General features: G+C 41.5%; 1 protein-coding gene across 1 annotated transcript; it reads right to left on the reverse strand.

The window, feature by feature from the left end:
• Window positions 1–3,321: 3,321 nt before the first annotated feature.
• LOC139217325 (polyserase-2) lies at window positions 3,322–21,317 on the reverse strand. The gene is made up of 10 exons (XM_070848652.1): window positions 21,263–21,317; window positions 12,719–12,739; window positions 12,307–12,469; window positions 11,065–11,333; window positions 8,187–8,332; window positions 7,849–8,104; window positions 7,343–7,514; window positions 6,854–7,107; window positions 6,595–6,692; window positions 3,322–5,269 (listed from the first exon to the last, which is right to left on the reverse strand). Exons 1-10 carry the CDS (start codon window positions 21,315–21,317, stop codon window positions 4,955–4,957), a joined length of 1,749 nt encoding a protein of 582 aa, XP_070704753.1. The 3' UTR covers window positions 3,322–4,954.
• Window positions 21,318–22,661: the final 1,344 nt, after the last annotated feature.

Genomic DNA, 22,661 nt, shown 5'->3' on the forward strand with positions numbered 1-22,661 from the left:
CAACGTGTCAGTCCGCCAAGCAATAGTACATATGTTGGGGACTATTTTCAGCAGCGGACTAATCCACATTTGGTGTGTGTAAATTCTATGGAAATATAGAATATCACCAGACTTCTACTTTAATGTTAGAGAATGATGTATGTGATGTAATGTGATGTGAAAATGACTGAAATGGCGTTTTGGTTTTATACACTCTGGCTTTTGTTAAAGCTTTATTAAAATGTGAAATGTTTTAAAAATGGTCTCCTGTTTGGCCTCCTGGAACACCTGAGCTCTGTCCATGAATCGGCCCCATAGCTGTCTGTAGATTCATGTATTACCAACATGGCCAGAGATCATTTAGCATAATTAGAAAGAATCCTGTTCCCCTGACGATGTTGGCACTACTGTCTACTGTGGTTCCTCATTGTTTTGAGGTCCTGTAATTGAGTATTCCTGATTATTATTATGACTTTATACTTTTGAAAAGGCTTTAAATTGTACTTTCTTCTTGTCTTATTCTGTTCCCACAGTTCATGCCCCCTGCTTTAATGTTACAGGCTCTGCTCCATGTTGGCTTTAATGGGGAGCTGTTATTTTTAACCTTGGCCCTATTCATACACATTTGGGGTTCAAAAGTGTGAATGGTTGAGTGTCAGTGCACTGTTAAAGACTAGACAGGCGCTATTCAAGTACATTTACCATTACATCGCTCTCTCCAAAACCACCAGACTCCATTAACTAAAACAGTCATTTTACCTCCCAGAACACCACAGCCGCCTTGATTGGTCAGTTTGTTTCTGTTTGGATCCAACACAATATTTGTGCATTAATTAAAGACTACAGAGATTACAGCAAACCCTGCCAACTTCACAACAGACTAATAGATCCTTTTTACCCCTACCTGCTGCTTCTCTACGACCCCCCTGCCTACCCTCTACTCCACAAACCCCCCTCCCTGTGGCCCCCTCACAGCCCCCCCACACACTCACTGCCCCCCCACCCAGCATGGTGCTCTCCACAGCCCAGGTAGAGAGAGAACTGGCCAGGCTCAAGAAGGCAACAGGTCCGGATGGCGTCACCTCCAGGCTCCTCAAATCCTGCTCTAGGCAACTGTGCAGGATCGTGGAGCATATCTTCAACATGAGCCTGAGGTTGCACAAGGTGCCACAGCAGTGGAAGACATCTTGCGTGGTACCGGTACCCAAGTCATCTCGTCCTAGTAACTTCAACGACTACCGTCCAGTGGCCCTGACATCTCACCTGTCAAAGACCCTAGAGAGGTTGGTCCTCCACCACCTGCGCCCCCTAGTGAGCTCATCTGCAGACCCGCTGCAGTTTGCGTACCAACCAAGCATTGGGGTCGAGGACGCTGTCATCTTCCTCATGCAGAGATCACTGTCTCACCTGGAGGGATCCGGAAGCACTGTGAGGATCATGTTTTATGATTTCTCCAGTGCTTTCAACACCATTCAGCCAGAACTCCTGAGGGGCAAACTGGACCGTGCAGGAGTGGGCCACCAACTTACAGCATGGCTAGTGGACTTCCTGACCAGCAGGCCACAGTTTGTGAGGACAAAAGGCTGTGTGTCTGATACGGTGGTCTGCAGTACGGGGGCACCACAGGGGACCGTCTTGGCTCCTCTCCTCTTCACCCTATACACAGCGGACGTCACACACCATACAACAAACTGCCACCTTCAAAAATTCTCTGACGACTCAGCCATCGTCGGTCTCATCAACAACAGAGACGAGGGGGAGTACAGAGAGCTGAACAAAAACTTTGTGGACTGGTGCCAGCAGAACTGCCTCCGGATTAATGCCGGAAAAACCAAAGAGCTGGTAGTGGACTTTCGTCGGCACAAAGACGGTGAACATCCAGGGAACGGACATAGAGACTGTGGACTCTTACAAGTACCTGGGTGTTCACCTCAACAAGAAGCTGGACTGGACTGTTAATACTCAGGCACTCTTCAAGAAAGGCCAAAGCAGACTCCACCTGCTGCGTAGACTGAGGTCTTTCGGAGTGGCGGAGGGCCTCCTGAGGACTTTCTATGACTCTGTGGTGGCATCAGCCATCTTCTACGGTGTGGTCTGCTGGAGCAGCAGCATCACGGCAGCAGAGAGGAAGAGACTGAACAAACTGGTGGACAAAGCCAGCTCTGTCCTGGGCTGTAGCCTCGATCCTGTGGAGGTGGTGGGTGACAGGAGGATGGTAGCGAAGCTGTCATCAATCATGGACAATGTCTCCCACCCCCTACATGAGACTGTAAGAGCCCTGGAAAGCTCCATCAGTGACAGGCTTCGTCACCCACGATGCTCCAAAGAGAGGCATCGCAGGTCCTTCCTCCCTGCTGCCATCAGACTTTACAACCAAGTGCAATATTTCATATATATTTATATATTTTATATTTTCCCCATGTGTAATAGCCTTTCTATCACCTCATTCTTTCATTCTTTCACCATACATTATTGTTTGTATATACTGTACATGTAAACATATATATATTTTATATTTTTTATTCCCTTTCTTTGTATGTGTGAACTGTATCTTGTATGTGTGAATCAGAACTGCTGCTGACTTGAAATTTCCCCATTGTGGGATAAATAAAGGAATATCTTATCTTATCTTATCTTATCTTTATTTAAGCAGAACCAGCTGTTGCATTACCATATTCAAAGTCACAGCTGACAAAAACCGCAATTTAACCCCGCAGAGACTGGCTAGTCCACTGTTTGTTTGTGCTGTAGTATGTCACACAAATATTGTATTGCATCCAAACTAACCCTTTGAAACACCAAAGTCACACAGTAACACAGACACACTGACTGATGGAGGCAGCAGCAGAGCAGCAGCTCCTGTGTCCTGTTCTCTAAAATCCCTGTTTTAGTGAATGTAGTCTGGTGTGTGTGCTGTTTGTGGTTAAACCAAAAGGATCTTCCAGGTCTCTCTCTGTAGGGATCCTTTCCATGATGCTGTCACACACTTAGAATAACACTCTGAGCCTGTCAGTGGATCAAACAAGCTCTTTTAGTGGACCTACTGTGATCAGGTGCAGTTGTCCTTATATATACGTATATATACTGTATATGTAAAGATATATCAGTGTTAATCTTTGACACAAAAAGTAAAATAAAACACGTGCAGCCAGTGTTTCACAACAGTTTAACACCTTAAAAACATAATGACCTTCACGGTGGTTGGAATTACTGCAGGACTGTTGCATTAGACTGCTTTAGTTTTAACTAGGTGTGCCTAATAAACTGGCCAGTGAGTGTGTGTAGCTGCTGCATCCATGCCTTTCCAACTGCATAAATGTATTAGAGAAAACAACACACACATACAACACATCACTGCGTATACCTTTAATTTAGTAGCTGTTAGTCCAAACAACTAAATATCAATGTGCCACTTTTCAGAAATGAATCTGAGCGTAGTAGCACACACGTGCACACACAGCGTAAAGGAAAATGTAAGTGAACTGGGCAAACAGAAAGGATTTTCACTTCATTTCAAAGACAAACAGAAAAACTGTTCAGTGCTTTCACGGTTACATGTCCACTGTTTTCCATGGCGAAGCATGACAAGACTGGCATTCATCTCTCAAACAAAATAATTATTTGTTTAAAGTGCATCCGAAGTATGTTAAGAGTTAAGAGGCTGTGCACTCACATTAAGTGCTGTGTTGCTTCAGATAGAAATGTGTATTATGGTTCAGTAGCTGTAATATGAGGTAGATGGTTGATTGTCAGTGTGTTCCTCAGACCCCTAAAGTACACTTCTTCTGCTGTGCTTATGCTACCATCTCTTTTTAAGGCAGGTTTATGTAAATAACAAATTACCGTTTAAGGGCAGGTGCTCTGACTATGATATAATGAACTGCACTCTGGGATCCCATTTACTAATCATTCTGTTCTGGAAAATAATCTTCAATAAGTATGAAAAATCACAGATTTCACACATTTGATCTTTGTACTGCTTTGACAGTCATAATAAAAACCAAGTTGCAGATATCCTTATGGTCCATGTAGCTTAATGCTTCAAAACCATGAAATGCTAGAGTGCTAGACTATATATTCATACATTTCAGTGCAGCTTAAAAAATATCTTAATTTCACATCCTTCATTTCAGACTAAAGGCAGTTTGCCTAAATGTTTCATTCTAACTAGAAAATCACTCAAAATGGGGTATATACTGTGAGGGATGCAACCTGATGTCTGGGTAGTAGAAAAAACAGTTCTGCATTAATGAAAGTTTAATAAAAAGACTGCAGAGATTACAGCTAACCCCACCAACGTCACAACACTTTTCCTCGTGGTCACCAACAGACCAATAGATCCTTTTTTTAACCAGAACCAGCTATTCAAACCCACCACACTCCATTGACGAACACAGCAACTTTAGCTCGCAGAGCCTGGGAGTGGCTAGTCAACTGCTGCCTCGATCAGTTTGTTTGTTTGCACTGTTGTGAGTTACACAAATATTGTTTTGCATATGAACTATGCCAAAAGTCACACAATAACACAAACAAACTAACCAGTCGAGGCAGCAGGAGACCAGCGACTCCTGTGGTCTGTGATGTAAAATCCCTGTTTTAGTGAATGTAGTCTGGTGTGTGTGCTGTTTGTGGTTAAACCAAAAGGATCTTCCAGGTCTCTCTCTGTAGGGATCCTTTCCATGATGCTGTCACACACTTAGAATAACACTCTGAGCCTGTCAGTGGATCAAACAAGCTCTTTTAGTGGACCTACTGTGATCAGGTGCAGTTGTGCCAAAGGATCACGTTGCAGCATTCTCCTCTTGTTCTTGACTGCCAGCTGACATTTTTATGCCCACCAGTCATTTCAAATTTAAAATATGTAAAAATAGGGCCCAGGTTTAAAGCCTATATTGTCTCTTAAACTCAAGTTGTTTACATTCATTTGTGCTTCTCACATCATGTACAGCTAAATGCTTATTTACAGATAAAGTTTCTATATGAAGAGGTGGAGACACATGAAGAAGGTGAGCAGATGGAAGAAGAGAAGCAGTGAGTGGGGAGCAAAAGTGTCCCCACTGTTGGTGGCCGTGGTGGCCGGGGTGGGGGCGGCCGTGGGGCTGCTGGTGGAGGAGGGTGGAGATAAGAAGGGACCCACTGTCCGAGCCAGGAAGGCCTCAAATTTGCTCAGTTTGTCGAAGACCATCATGTCCGCCCGTGTTTGGCTGGTGGAGTTGTTTTCAACTGATAACACTGCTGCCTGGAACCAGGAGCCGTCCTGCTTGCACATCATCGGACCACCAGAATCAGCCTGAGCAAACAGACGGGATGGGCATGTTCAGGTGGGGATTTTTCTGATAACCACCGTGAAGCCACAGAAAATAATACGCTTTTCACCAAATATTCTATTTTTGGACAATATGTTGCGTTTTCACTTTCTCACTGAGAGGTGGGTGAAAAGTTCGGTGCCTCCCTAATGTCTGAACAGTACATTTAAAGGTACTATGTGTAACAATTCACATGTAGGAATGGCTTATTAATTGCTTCCTTTGCCCACACAGTGTGACCATGTTTTCAAACGCCCAAACCAGCTCCCTTATGTTTAAGCCACATTCATGCGCACACACACATGCATGTGCTTAAGCAGGATCGTGGACAATTATTTAAGCACTAAGCACACCTACAAAGTGCACTTTTTACCACCATGAACGCAGCATTCTTGTTCTCGGATACTTTGAAAAGAAGCAGTAAGTCTCCTGGAGCTCTTTAGAAAAGACAGACTTTCTCTTCAGCATGACTTCAGCTAACCGTTAGCATACTGACAGCTGACCGTTAGCGTACTGACAGCTGACCGTTAGCGTACTGACAGCTAGCCGTTAGCGTACTGACAGCTGACCGTTAGCGTACTGACAGCTGACCGTTAGCGTACTGACAGCTAGCCGTTAGCATACTGACAGCTGACCGTTAGCGTACTGACAGCTAGCCGTTAGCGTACTGACAGCTGACCGTTAGCGTACTGACAGCTGACCATTAGCATTAGCTGACCGTTAGCGTACTGACAGCTAGCCGTTAGCGTACTGACAGCTGACCGTTAGCATACTGACAGCTGACCGTTAGCGTACTGACAGCTAACCGTTTGCGTACTGACAGCTGACCGTTAGCGTACTGACAGCTGACCATTAGCATACTGACAGCTGACCGTTAGCGTATTGACAGCTGACCGTTAGCATACTGACAGCTGACCATTAGCGTACTGACAGCTAGCGACCGTTAGCATACTGACAGCTGACCGTTAGCGTACTGACAGCTGACCGTTAGCGTACTGACAGCTAGCCGTTAGCGTACTGACAGCTGACCGTTAGCGTACTGACAGCTAGCCGTTAGCGTACTGACAGCTGACCGTTAGCGTACTGACAGCTGACCGTTAGCGTACTGACAGCTGACCGTTAGCGTACTGACAGCTAGCCGTTAGCGTACTGACAGCTGACCGTTAGCATACTGACAGCTGACCGTTAGCTTACTGACAGCTGACCGTTAGCGTACTGACAGCTGACCGTTAGCTTACTGACAGCTGACCGTTAGCGTACTGACAGCTAACCGTTAGCATACTAACGGGTTACCCTCATCATTTCTCACCTGCTCCAGTGTAAAAGATGTTGTACAAATGCTGTCACTCGTTGACGTGTTTCCACAAGTTACTACCGAGGTCTGGAACTCCTGCAGAGCCTGTTCCTCTACAATGGGAAAAATAAGACATTAAATGAGAAATGACACATTTGAATCAAACCCAGGTGGCAGAAGCATGCCAAAATGTGCAATAGCCCAAATGTTTAACCCAATGAGGTGACATGATGCAGAGTTATCATCACTGCGTCACTCTGTGTTAAGGACTCACCCCCTCCTCGCTCGGGACTCCAGCCAGCAGCCCAGCACGTCGAGCCCACAGAGAAGGTTCGTCCGTTGTCCAGGCAGATGGGCTGGATGTAGTCGGACAGGGTGGGCTCGGTCGCCAAGTGCAGCACCGCCACATTGGACCCAGTGAGGTTGCTCAGAGTGATATTTATCACATTCAGTGTCACCTCAAAGGGGTTGGATCCGTTCTGATTCAAACGACCCAACACGACGGTCCATTCAGATGGCACAGGTGCACTGTGGGAGACATGAACTCAATTAGGACTGAGGAGAATTCAGAACTTCAAAACATCTGATTGGTTCAGGATAAGGATCGGACCTTTACAGATCCTTGGAGTGAGGCTCAAAGGACAGTGCTTTCATCCAATCCTCTACAAACTTCATATACATATGTATATATTAATATATTATTATTATACAGCTTTGACAGGCTGCCATCATACCATCTGTGACACCGCTCCAGGTGTCTCACCTTGAGAAGCAGTTGGCGTCGCTCAACACAGAGTCCACGGCCACCAGAGTCCCACCACACATGTGACTTCCATTCTTCTGTAGGCTCGCCATCCATGGCCACACACCGGCGGTGGCCACAGACGCTCCCCCCAGAATACGTGAATTCCTGGGTGCTTGGCCACAGACCACAGCTGGGGGGAAAAGGAAAAGGCAGTCAGTCAAAGTGTTGTTTTAAGAGTGTAAAGCTGAGTGAGCTTCTGGACCAGATACTGTGGATCCATCGGTACAATGTCATGAACCCACAGAGCTTTATTTTAATTGTACTGGAGATCCCAAAAGTCCCCAAATATACCAAACATAGACATGTGAATGAAATGATGCGTGAACATGTAGGATATTTCAGTTTGATGAGACCGTAAGTGTTTGGTTTGAATGTTTCCCTCAGTGTGAACGTCACACAGCTTCACTGACGAGCTGGAGCACGCTGATACAGAACATGTGACACTGGACATGGCGGGAGCTCACGTGTGGGGGTGGCGGTCGGAGGTGGCGGCAGGCCAGGACAGGTGACGCCGAGGTCACTGTCAGTCCCAGTGGACGTGAAGGTGACGAAGCCTGGCTGGCTGCTGCTGATCTGACTGTTGATCCAGGACTGGTAGCGGGACACTCTGGTGTAGACTCCTGGGAATTCAGGCAGTGCACAACCTCGACCAAAACTCACGACTCCCTCCTGCACCCAGCGAGTGTCCAGCTTGCTCACCAGCGGACCGCCTGAATCCCCCTTTAAGGAGAAGAAGAAACATTTAACAGAAGGAGTCTTTGACAGTCAGATCTGACAGAAACACAGGTGTAAAAATGATCACCTGACAGGAGTCCCTCCCTCCAGCACGTAAGCCGGCGCAGATCATGTTTTCTGTGATCACATTCACTCCATAGTCACATTTGCACTGTCTCTGCCCCACTATTGGCACCTCCACCTCCATGAGGGTTTGGGGGGAAGGAAGGGGCACTAAAGGGACACAAATTCAGTTTAATAAGCAACACGAGTGGTGGTGGTTTCACACAAAATGGCACACCTCAGCTATTATTCAAAGGTGTTTTGGACCAGAGAAACTGGTTCATATTCATAGGAACAGGTGGAGGACCCCCACCCCCCTTTACTGCGTCCACACTGAAAGAGCTGTGAACAGTCGTGGATGTCAGAACGCTGCTTTCAGGGTCTTCTTGGCTACTACTTCTGAAAATAGAAAATTAGTTTTTGTCTTTTTATTACATTTTATTTTATTTAACATTAAAACTGATAAAAACTAAACTAAAACTAAGCTTTTTAAAAAAAATAAAAACGAAATTAAACCACCAAAACTGCTTTAAAAGCTCATTTAAACTAAACTGGAATTGAAAATTAAATGAAATAAACATAAAATCTAATGAAAAAAATGCTTAACTATAATAATCTTGGTTCACAGCAGGTAGCACAAGAGGAGTGCGCTGCGATTAGTCAAAAACTATTTTTATAAACCAGTGTAAAACAGTCGTGTAAACAACAGACAGCAAAGTGGAGGAAAACACAGAGAAATTAGCAAAAGTTCAGGCTTTACTGAGCATATATGTACTGTGGGTACGGAAAGAAGTATTTTCCTCATCACTCTACACACAATACCCCATAATGACAAAGTGAAAAAAGTTTTTTAGAAATTTTTGCAAATGTATTAAAAATAAAAAACTGAAATATCACATGTACACAAGTATTCACACCCTTTGCTATGACACTAAAAACTGAGCTCAGGTGCATCCTGTTTCCACTGATCGTCCTTGAGATGTTTCTACAACTTCACTGGAGTCCACCTGTGGTACATTCAATTGATTGGACTTGATTTGGAAAGGCACACACCTGTCTATATAAGGTCCCACAGCTGACAGTGCATGTCAGAGCAGAAACCAAGCCATGAAGTCAAAGGACCTGTGAGGGTCTGTAGACCTCAGAGACAGGATTGTATGGAGGCACAGATCTGGGGAAGGGTACAGAAACATTTCTGCAGCATTGAAGGTCCAGAAGAGCACAGTGGCCTCCATCATTCATAAATGGAAGAAGTTCAGAACCACCAGGACTCTTCCTAGAGCTGGCCGCCCGTCCAAACTGAGCAATCGGGGGAGAAGGGCCTTGGTCAGGGAGGTGACCAAGAACCCAACGGTCACTCTGACAGAGCTCCAGCGTTACTCTGAGGAAATGGGAGAACCTTCCAGAAGGACAACCATCTCTGCAGCACTCCACCAATCAGGCCTTTATGGTAGAGTGGCCAGACGGAAGCCTCTCCTCAGTAAAAGGCACATGACAGCCCGCTTGGAGTTTGCCAAAAGGCACCTAAAGGACTCTCAGACCATGAGAAACAAGATTCTCTGGTCTGATGAAACCAAGATAGAACTATTTGGCCTGAATGCCGAGCGTCACGTCTGGAGGAAACCAGGTACCGCTCATCACCTGGCAAATACCATTCCTACGGTGAAGCATGGTGGTGGCAGCATCATGCTGTGGGGATGTTTTTCAGCGGCAGGAACTGGGAGACTAGTCAGGATAGAGGGAAAGATGAATGCAGCAAAGTACAGAGACATCCTGGATGAAAACCTGCTCCAGAGCGCTCAGGACCTCAGACTGGGGCGACGGTTCACCTTCCAACAGGACAACGACCCGCAGCACACAGCCAAGATAACGAAGGAGTGGCTTCGGGACAAGTCTGTGAATGTCCTTGAGTGGCCCAGCCAGAGCCCAGACTTGAACCCCATTGAACATCTCTGGAAAGACCTGAAAATAGCTGTGCAGCGACGCTCCCCATCTAACCTGACAGAGCTTGAGAGGATCTGCAGAGAAGAATGGGAAAAACACCCCAAATGCAGGTGTGCCAAGCTTGTAGCATCATACCCAAGAAGACTTGAGGCTGTAATCGCTGCCAAAGGTGCCTCAACAAAGTACTGAATAAAGGGTGTGAATACTTATGTACATGTGATATTTCAGTTTTTTATTTTTAATACATTTGCAAAAATTTCTAAAAAACTTTTTTCACTTTGTCATTATGGGGTGTTGTGTGTAGATTGATGAGGGGAAAAAAAGAATTTAATCCATTTAGGAATAAGGCTGTAACATAACAAAATGTGGAAAAAGGGAAGGGGTCTGAATACTTCCTGTACCCACTGTCTATGTATCACTCAGAGGTGATGCTGCTGTACCCACTCCTGCGCTCTGGTGGATGTCAACAGACAAAAAGCCCTTAAAGGAAGTAGTTCTGAGAGGAGCTCCCCAGTGGGCACTTCCTCTCTGGGAGCCCCCAGAACTGCATGGCCTAAAGATGCCGAAATATTCACACTATCAGTTTTACAATGTCTGCGCACTTTAAAGGGAAAGTTTCACTCTCTTCTTGTGATCAACAGTTGGTGGCAGTAACGTGCAAAGAAGAAGAAGAAGACTGTTAGCAGCTAAACACAGATGTACACATTACATATTTTAGACATTTTCCAAGATCAGTTTTGCACATATTTGGGGATGAAGATGACACATTGAGCCTGTATGTCAGACCTAGAGGAGAAACATAACTTTACGTTTACAGGAAACCATTAATGACAAAGTGCTCACTGCAAAAGCTCCAAGAAAAGTTAAATGATGTTTGTTTGTTCTGTCCAACACTGTTTTATTATTTATTATTAGTCACATTATCTCTACAAATGTAATCCAGAGGCTTTCTGACCCACCTCCAAATCCGATGTTGCCCCAGCCGGTGACCCAGGAGTCAGTGCCGCTGAAGAAGGTGCTGCCTGAGGCTGCCAGGCAGGCGGGCAGGATGTAGTTGGTGAAAGTCACCGGTGAGGAGAGCCTCAGCAGGGAGATGTCGTTGTTACTGGTGGCGTCGTCGTAGTCGGGATGATTGATGATCTGTGTTACTGTCGCTACCACCTCATTGGGGTTGGATCCTTCCTGAGTCTGGCGACCCAGATACACAAGCAGGTTGTTTGTGCTGGTGCTGAGGTAATCAGAGGAGAAACAGAGCAAAGACATGAGAAGCAGAGTCAAGTCCATTTTAAGGCCGCGTCTGGAGCTTCATACATGTTACAACATGGAGGGAACCTACGCATCACACACACACACACACCACTACAAATGTATATCCTCCCTGCTTATTCAAATCAGTCATGATTAAGATATTAAATGGTCTGTCTGTGTAGCACCTTTCTAGTCATTTCGACTACTCAGAGCGCTTTTACATCACGTCCTCATTCACACAGGAGGAATCGAAGCTGACTTAGAGGAGCAGGACAGGACACCTCCAGCTACAAACCGCTTCTGTTGTACGTTTTTAAGCCAGGGGGGTTTAATCTTTGCAAAACGTTCCCAAAGCCAAGAAAAGTTGTTTTCTTGCTGAATGATGTAGTACGAGCCAATGACCAGCCCGGCTGGGCCAGAGGCAGGAGGGGGTGAACACTACAGCTCACACTGAGTGGGCCACATGACCCAGAATCTGACCTGCAGGCCAGAAACACGTGTCCTGTTGATAAATATATTTATTCAGTGAATTTGCGTAACATATAAAAAATAGACTTGAAGCCTAAATAAACGTCTCAGGTCACGGATGGGACTGAGACGACAGCCTGCATGGAGCCGGTGCAGACAGCTGCTCAGATTAAAGGCGAATCTGTAGTTGCAAATAAAAACCATGTGTGATGCACCTGCAGTGACTTCAAAGATTTAAACCTGGAACCCTCAGACTGTTTCATCTGAATGTCTGTTAGAGGCCCAAACAAAGAATCTAAATCTGAGTAGCAGAACAACATTCTTCCTCTTTCCTGCCCTGTTTCATCATCTGGAGACCCGTCAGACTCATGGTGCGGCCTCTCAGAGGGGTCCCCGACCCCCAGGTTGAGAAACCCCTGCCTCAAAGAGTTTGTTTGCATCGCAGCATGCTGTGTTTTTGTCGTGGCTCCGCCCTCAGTGCTCACCTTGAGAAGCAGTGAGCAGCCGTCAGCACCCATTCCCTGTTGATGAGGGATCCTCCACAGAAGTGCCTCCCAAATCTGTGCAGACTGGCCTGCCAGGGCCAGCTGCCTTCAGGGGCCGGCTGGCCTCCAACTATCCTGGTGTTGAGCGCAGGCCGACCACACACTGGAGAGAGGCAGGCAATAAAACACAGAGTGAGCAGCGGCCCCCTCCCTGCACTGTGCACCCCTCCAGGATTATAAACTTTGACTGTTTGTTGAGGTTTATGATCCTGGGATGCTCATCCATCATTCTTGAGTAATACATGTAGGTCTATATCTCATTTCCTTATCAGTCTGGATGTTTCATAGATGCAACAACACGTTTAAAACGTCACAAATGAGGGGGGGCAGGATGTAGAAAAAACAGACTTACCATCCAGCTGTGCACGAGACTCTGAAAAATAGAAAACAAACACAAAAACACTTCTGAAACAATTCTTCATTCATGTGTACTGATGTGTGTCGAGCCATGCTGACATGTGACATGTACAGAGGAGGAACCGTGAAAAATGAGCGTCAGTTTCCCAGAGACCAAAGTGACGTCTGCACACGTCTAAACACCAAGTGTGTAGACGCAGACAGAGAAACACACACATGTAAACATGCAGTGCCATGAATCAGGGAACACACACAACACATGTAAAATGACTGTAATGTCACATAAATATTGTAATTTTTCATATAATTTTGTCCAATCATGTATGACAACATCACTTTTTATTATGTGCCTTTTCTAACTAATGATGATGACACAAAATAACCCTGGCTAAAATCTGTCTCATGTTAATAAAGAAATAATATAATTGTTTCTGTAGTAGTTTTGGTGGCACTGCTGTTTCTAACACCGTCAAACCTCCACCCTCCTACTCAGTCTTCACATATGGGTTGTTTGCAGTGGAAATACAGTATGCGGTCAAACACATGCTTCACTGAAACACACCAGAAAGGGCTTCAGAGTGTCATTAAGTCTGGTAGTAAGAAAGTAGTAAAGCAAACCCAATAAAGGTCTGTGTTTTAATTCTGCCACTGATGGCACCTCCGGCCTCTGCACGTCTTCGTCTGTCATCACACACCTTTTACACTCTGTCATGCTGATTTAACGGATTGTGCGGCGACGCGGCATCTCATCAAACTGGTTTTGCTGCCAAGTATGTTGAAAACGTTTGCACGACTCAAAAGTTTTTTGTCCTTTTTGTTCAGATAGTATGTGTCTTACACAGACAGACAGGCAGACAGACAGACAAGGCAGACAGACAGGCAGACAGACAGACAGACAGACAGACAGACAAGGCAGACAGACAGGCAGACAGACAGACAAGGCAGACAGACAGGCAGACAGACAGACAGACAGACAGACGGAAGCTCAATGACAGTTCAACCATGACAATCAAAATAGACGGTGTGTTCTGTCCCTGATGATGATGAAGATGATGATGATGACTTAACGCCATAAAAGCAGCACAGTAGCAGAAGTTAAAGGGGCACTCCACTCATTTCACTTGCAAAGTTTAGCTTCTTCTTTGAGTGCGTCATCGTGTGTGACTGGGGACAGGCGGGCTGAAGCCGCTGTGTGAAGGGATGGATTAAAGGTTCAGCTCACAACAAAACATCTGGGTTTGAGAAGTCTCTGCCTCATTACCTCAGATTAGCGGCCCTTTTTGTTTCTATTGTTCATGAAAAATACTTAAAATAGATACTACGGTCTTAATATATCACATTAGTCTAACCATACTACGGTCTTAATATATCACATTAGTCTAACCATACTAGTCTTAATATATCACATTAGTCTAACCATACTAGTCTTAATATATCACATTAGTCTAACCATACTACGGTCTTAATATATCACATTAGTCTAACCATACTAGCCTTAATATATCACATTAGTCTAACCATACTACGGTCTTAATATATCACATTAGTCTAACCATACTAGTCTTAATATATCACATTAGTCTAACCATACTACGGTCTTAATATATCACATTAGTCTAACCATACTAGTCTTAATATATCACATTAGTCTAACCATACTAGTCTTAATATATCACATTAGTCTAACCATACTAGTCTTAATATATCACATTAGTCTAACCATACTACGGTCTTAATATATCACATTAGTCTAACCATACTAGTCTTAATATATCACATTAGTCTAACCATACTACGGTCTTAATATATCACATTAGTCTAACCATACTAGTCTTAATATATCACATTAGTCTAACCATACTACGGTCTTAATATATCACATTAGTCTAACCATACTACGGTCTTAATATATCACATTAGTCTAACCATACTAGTCTTAATATATCACATTAGTCTAACCATACTAGTCTTAATATATCACATTAGTCTAACCATACTACGGTCTTAATATATCACATTAGTCTAACCATACTACGGTCTTAATATATCACATTAGTCTAACCATACTAGTCTTAATATATCACATTAGTCTAACCATACTACGGTCTTAATATATCACATTAGTCTAACCATACTAGTCTTAATATATCACATTAGTCTAACCATACTACGGTCTTAATATATCACATTAGTCTAACCATACTACGGTCTTAATATATCACATTAGTCTAACCATACTAGTCTTAATATATCACATTAGTCTAACCATACTACGGTCTTAATATATCACATTAGTCTAACCATACTACGGTCTTAATATATCACATTAGTCTAACCATACTAGTCTTAATATATCACATTAGTCTAACAATACTAGTCTTAATATATCACATTAGTCTAACCATACTACGGTCTTAATATATCACATTAGTCTAACCATACTAGTCTTAATATATCACATTAGTCTAACCATACTAGTCTTAATATATCACATTAGTCTAACAATACTAGTCTTAATATATCACATTAGTCTAACCATACTAGTCTTAATATATCACATTAGTCTAACCATACTACGGTCTTAATATATCACATTAGTCTAACCATACTAGTCTTAATATATCACATTAGTCTAACCATACTACGGTCTTAATATATCACATTAGTCTAACCATACTAGTCTTAATATATCACATTAGTCTAACCATACTAGTCTTAATATATCACATTAGTCTAACAATACTAGTCTTAATATATCACATTAGTCTAACCATACTAGTCTTAATATATCACATTAGTCTAACCATACTACGGTCTTAATATATCACATTAGTCTAACCATACTAGTCTTAATATATCACATTAGTCTAACAATACTAGTCTTAATATATCACATTAGTCTAACAATACTAGTCTTAATATATCACATTAGTCTAACCATACTACGGTCTTAATATATCACATTAGTCTAACCATACTAGTCTTAATATATCACATTAGTCTAACCATACTAGTCTTAATATATCACATTAGTCTAACAATACTAGTCTTAATATATCACATTAGTCTAACCATACTAGTCTTAATATATCACATTAGTCTAACCATACTACGGTCTTAATATATCACATTAGTCTAACCATACTAGTCTTAATATATCACATTAGTCTAACCATACTAGTCTTAATATATCACATTAGTCTAACCATACTACGGTCTTAATATATCACATTAGTCTAACCATACTAGTCTTAATATATCACATTAGTCTAACCATACTACGGTCTTAATATATCACATTAGTCTAACCATACTAGTCTTAATATATCACATTAGTCTAACCATACTACGGTCTTAATATATCACATTAGTCTAACCATACTAGTCTTAATATATCACATTAGTCTAACCATACTAGTCTTAATATATCACATTAGTCTAACCATACTACGGTCTTAATATATCACATTAGTCTAACCATACTAGTCTTAATATATCACATTAGTCTAACCATACTACGGTCTTAATATATCACATTAGTCTAACCATACTACGGTCTTAATATATCACATTAGTCTAACCATACTAGTCTTAATATATCACATTAGTCTAACCATACTACGGTCTTAATATATCACATTAGTCTAACCATACTACGGTCTTAATATATCACATTAGTCTAACAATACTAGTCTTAATATATCACATTAGTCTAACCATACTAGTCTTAATATATCACATTAGTCTAACCATACTACGGTCTTAATATATCACATTAGTCTAACCATACTAGTCTTAATATATCACATTAGTCTAACCATACTACGGTCTTAATATATCACATTAGTCTAACCATACTAGTCTTAATATATCACATTAGTCTAACCATACTAGTCTTAATATATCACATTAGTCTAACAATACTAGTCTTAATATATCACATTAGTCTAACCATACTAGTCTTAATATATCACATTAGTCTAACCATACTACGGTCTTAATATATCACATTAGTCTAACCATACTAGTCTTAATATATCACATTAGTCTAACCATACTACGGTCTTAATATATCACATTAGTCTAACCATACTAGTCTTAATATATCACATTAGTCTAACCATACTACGGTCTTAATATATCACATTAGTCTAACCATACTAGTCTTAATATATCACATTAGTCTAACCATACTACGGTCTTAATATATCACATTAGTCTAACCATACTAGTCTTAATATATCACATTAGTCTAACCATACTAGTCTTAATATATCACATTAGTCTAACAATACTAGTCTTAATATATCACATTAGTCTAACAATACTAGTCTTAATATATCACATTAGTCTAACCATACTAGTCTTAATATATCACATTAGTCTAACCATACTACGGTCTTAATATATCACATTAGTCTAACCATACTAGTCTTAATATATCACATTAGTCTAACAATACTAGTCTTAATATATCACATTAGTCTAACCATACTAGTCTTAATATATCACATTAGTCTAACCATACTACGGTCTTAATATATCACATTAGTCTAACCATACTAGTCTTAATATATCACATTAGTCTAACCATACTACGGTCTTAATATATCACATTAGTCTAACCATACTAGTCTTAATATATCACATTAGTCTAACCATACTACGGTCTTAATATATCACATTAGTCTAACCATACTAGTCTTAATATATCACATTAGTCTAACCATACTAGTCTTAATATATCACATTAGTCTAACAATACTAGTCTTAATATATCACATTAGTCTAACCATACTAGTCTTAATATATCACATTAGTCTAACCATACTACGGTCTTAATATATCACATTAGTCTAACCATACTAGTCTTAATATATCACATTAGTCTAACAATACTAGTCTTAATATATCACATTAGTCTAACAATACTAGTCTTAATATATCACATTAGTCTAACCATACTACGGTCTTAATATATCACATTAGTCTAACCATACTAGTCTTAATATATCACATTAGTCTAACCATACTACGGTCTTAATATATCACATTAGTCTAACCATACTAGTCTTAATATATCACATTAGTCTAACCATACTAGTCTTAATATATCACATTAGTCTAACAATACTAGTCTTAATATATCACATTAGTCTAACAATACTAGTCTTAATATATCACATTAGTCTAACCATACTACGGTCTTAATATATCACATTAGTCTAACCATACTAGTCTTAATATATCACATTAGTCTAACCATACTACGGTCTTAATATATCACATTAGTCTAACCATACTAGTCTTAATATATCACATTAGTCTAACCATACTAGTCTTAATATATCACATTAGTCTAACAATACTAGTCTTAATATATCACATTAGTCTAACCATACTAGTCTTAATATATCACATTAGTCTAACCATACTAGTCTTAATATATCACATTAGTCTAACAATACTAGTCTTAATATATCACATTAGTCTAACAATACTAGTCTTAATATATCACATTAGTCTAACAATACTAGTCTTAATATATCACATTAGTCTAACCATACTAGTCTTAATATATCACATTAGTCTAACAATACTAGTCTTAATATATCACATTAGTCTAACAATACTAGTCTTAATATATCACATTAGTCTAACAATACTAGTCTTAATATATCACATTAGTCTAACCATACTACGGTCTTAATATATCACATTAGTCTAACCATACTAGTCTTAATATATCACATTAGTCTAACCATACTAGTCTTAATATATCACATTAGTCTAACCATACTACGGTCTTAATATATCACATTAGTCTAACAATACTAGTCTTAATATATCACATTAGTCTAACAATACTAGTCTTAATATATCACATTAGTCTAACCATACTAGTCTTAATATATCACATTAGTCTAACCATACTACGGTCTTAATATATCACATTAGTCTAACCATACTAGTCTTAATATATCACATTAGTCTAACCATACTAGTCTTAATATATCACATTAGTCTAACCATACTAGTCTTAATATATCACATTAGTCTAACCATACTAGTCTTAATATATCACATTAGTCTAACCATACTAGTCTTAATATATCACATTAGTCTAACCATACTAGTCTTAATATATCACATTAGTCTAACAATACTACAGTCTTGAAATTAATTTGCACTGAAATCCAAAAACATTATTTATGACAAAAAAGGTTCATCAGCTGGTGAAATGGCCAACATGTCTGCCGATCGGTGACCACCTGATCAAACACTCGTGATACATTTTTATGATCAGAATCAGTTTTTCAGTCGGGGACACAACGAGGTGTGGCTCCATGTTGGAGCCTGCTCATGTTCCTCTGAGCAGCGAGAGCAGAAACGCCCTTAAGTGGCTTAAAGTTAAACCAGAAATAATGCTTACACAAACCCCTTAATCTTAGGAGGACAGGCTGGACTTCCTTTTGGTCCATTAACGATCAAATGACATAATTATGCCCTTTAAGATGACTTATTCAATCAGCATATCACCAACATTCATGTTTATGTGAATTTTTCAAGGCGGCTTTGAGGTTTAAACCACATAAACCAAACCACATCAATAACTTAATGAATGCCAAACCTCCTTGAAATGTTATTAAAAGAGTTATAAAAGGGGGATTAGGATACATTAATGTTATATGACTTTACTTTAAACAACCAATACTTTAAAATGAGGGAATACTCAGACATACAAGAAACTTCCTTAAACTGAAAAACAACAACATTTCTGATTTTAAGGGTTTTAAAATGCCTTCATCACATTTTAATCCATCCTCACACCCCTTAATAGCCACTAAGGGTCTATAAATAGCTTCATCTAATTCCACATCTGGACCCATTAAGGGGCTTTTTCTGTGCACACGTCACCTTGATGTCCAGGTGAAAGGTTTAATCTGATCCTTGGCTCCTCTGAGTCTGAAGGGAACAACATGGTGGCCTCTTCAAACCCTCAAGAGCCCTTAGAATAAGTGAATATTTACCTGAAGTTCTCCTTAATTAAGCCCAGACCTCCTTCCAGTTGGTTAAAGCAGTAACAAACTGAGACACATTAGTGGGACCATGTTTCCCCTTAAAGGACTGATACTCTCTAGTGGAATGAAAAGCTCAGACACACAGGAGGCTGTTTCATCGATTCTATGCTGTTATTAAGAGGTTTGGTGTCTCTGACAGACTTTAGATGGAGCACAGCTGAATGTGACAGTCAGGGCTGGTTTCATAGACGTTAATGGGTCTGATTAGATGAAGAGGAGGCTCAGCGCACACTGAACAATCTCAGCTCCGCACCAACTCCAAACTAATCAGTGTTTATTTAAGAGTTTTCTGCGTCTGTTCCAGGTGTGGCGGGGTGTATAGATCAGGCTGCACGAGGTCAAACTGGATTATAATTTAACAAACAAACCAGATGAATGGGTTTCTAATCTCAGTGGAGATGTTGTGGTTTATAGTCCCAGACAGAATCACAGGCGGTAATGACGGGACGAGCTGCAGGTATTTCACTGCTCAGCTCGTATGATGAGCTGAAGCAGCAGCTGCTCTCTGCCTTAAATAGAAAATAAGATATTCTCATTTCACTTTCATGGCTCCAGGCAAAGTTATGTAAAATGAGACTAAATGAAGAGTTCACTGGAAAACAAACACCTGGTTTCCTGCGGAGAACGTTTGTTCCAGTACAGTTTGAAGCTCTTTCTGCTTTTCTCTGCAGCACTTCAGAGGGAAATGTTGTACTTTTTATTCCTCTTCATTCACCTGACGGCTGCAGGTTATGGTCACTGGGCACATTGGTGCTTTTTCAATGCTTGTTTTTGTGCTCTACACACATTTACATACATTTCATTCATGCACATTTTGAGTCAGTGTGACAGAATATTCAGATTTTTGCCCTTAAACAAAGAAGGACCGTGTTCCTACTGAACTGTTGACACAGCTAATGACGATGAGTATCACACATGCAGCTGAACACACTCAGATAACGTTCATCACGTTAAAATGTGGCGGACGGGTTGGAGACATTTGGGCCATTTGTGTTCTTTGCATCAGAACAGGATTAGTGTATAAAAAGCTGCTGATGTCTGTCAGTGGATATGTTTTCTCCTTGCAGACAGAATTGTGGCCTTTCTTATTGGACATGTAGCATCTGGACCCGCAGCCCTGCAAACTGTTGGCTGGTTGGGTTGTTTCCACCACACAGCGCTGACCGTAAACAGGAGAGGAGCTGTGTGTTGCAACTGAGATGCACATTCTGAAAGCACCGTATACATGTCCAAAGAATGCTGCTAAAACCTGAATCACATCAGCACGTCCCACAGAAATGCTCCATTCAGAATAATGAGGTCTCTCCAACATTACCAATATTAAGTTCTAAATATCGTATTAAATAGTTCCACATCAGTGTGCATGTAAGCACAGTCAGTGTTTCCTGTTCACACAGCTGTCAGCAGAGCTCAGACATGATTGGTTCAGGTGTGTGAGCAGTGAGCAGGGTCCTTACCTTGTGTCAGGATGGTCAGCAGAGAGGCCACACAGATCACTTTGTAGAGAACCATGACGGTAATATCCAAATCAGCAGCGTTGCTCCGGCATAAATAACCTTCTTCCCCCCTCCCTCCCTGACAAACAGTCTTACCTGTCCAATGACACGCCCAACACCTCACTGCAAATCACCTCTTCCACCTGACATCACACACGCCACTGCTTCTGTGCACTAACTGTTAGAGTGTCTTCACACTTCTTCCTCTCATGTTCACCTGCAGCAACTATACTGATACTGCAGTACATATGGTACTGTTGCTGCTGATACTACAGTACATATGGTACTGTTGCTGCTGATACTACAGTACATATGGTACTGTTGCTGCTGATACCGCAGTACATATGGCACTGTTGCTGCTGATACTGCAGTACATATGGTACTGTTGCTGCTGATACTGCAGTACGTATGGTACTGTTGCTGCTGATACTACAGTACATATGGTACTGTTGCTGCTGATACTGCAGTACATATGGTACTGTTGCTGCTGATACTGCAGTACATATGGTACTGTTGCTGCTGATACTGCAGTACATATGGTACTGTTGCTGCTGATACTGCAGTACATACGGTACTGTTGCTGCTGATACCGCAGTACATACGGTACTGTTGCTGCTGATACCGCAGTACATACGGTACTGTTGCTGCTGATACCGCAGTACATACGGTACTGTTGCTGCTGATACCGCAGTACATACGGTACTGTTGCTGCTGATACTACAGTACATATGGTACTGTTGCTGCTGATACTGCAGTACATACGGTACTGTTGCTGCTGATACCGCAGTACATACGGTACTGTTGCTGCTGATACCGCAGTACATACGGTACTGTTGCTGCTGATACCGCAGTACATACGGCACTGTTGCTGCTGATACCGCAGTACATACGGCACTGTTGCTGCTGATACCGCAGTACATACGGCACTGTTGCTGCTGATACCGCAGTACATATGGTACTGTTGCTACTGATACCGCAGTACATATGGCACTGTTGCTGCTGATACCGCAGTACATATGGCACTGTTGCTGCTGATACCGCAGTACATATGGTACTGTTGCTACTGATACCGCAGCACATATGGTGCTGTTGCTACTGATACCGCAGCACATATGGTGCTGTTGCTGCTGATACCACAGCACATATGGTACTGTTGCTGCTGATACTACAGCACATATGGTACTGTTGCTGCTGATACTGCAGTACATATGGCACTGTTGCTGCTGATACTGCAGTACATATGGTACTGTTGCTGCTGATACTACAGTACATATGGTACTGTTGCTGCTGATACTGCAGTACATATGGCACTGTTGCTGCTGATACTGCAGTACATATGGCACTGTTGCTGCTGATACTG

The sequence above is a fragment of the Pempheris klunzingeri genome, chromosome 17 (assembly GCF_042242105.1).
Source record: "Pempheris klunzingeri isolate RE-2024b chromosome 17, fPemKlu1.hap1, whole genome shotgun sequence".
Lineage (NCBI taxonomy): Eukaryota > Metazoa > Chordata > Actinopteri > Acropomatiformes > Pempheridae > Pempheris > Pempheris klunzingeri.

Bases quoted from the DNA above. Each gene is read 5' to 3' on its own strand.
- LOC139217325 (XM_070848652.1), bottom strand. From the start codon at position 21,317: ATGGTTCTCTACAAAGTGATCTGTGTGGCCTCTCTGCTGACCATCCTG. The intron at 12,470-12,718 runs GTAAGTCTGTTT...GCCTCTCTCCAG, and splicing joins GTCTCGTGCACAGCTGGATG to TGTGTGGTCGGCCTGCGCTC. The intron at 6,693-6,853 runs GTGAGTCCTTAA...TTCCCATTGTAG, and splicing joins GAGTCCCGAGCGAGGAGGGG to AGGAACAGGCTCTGCAGGAG.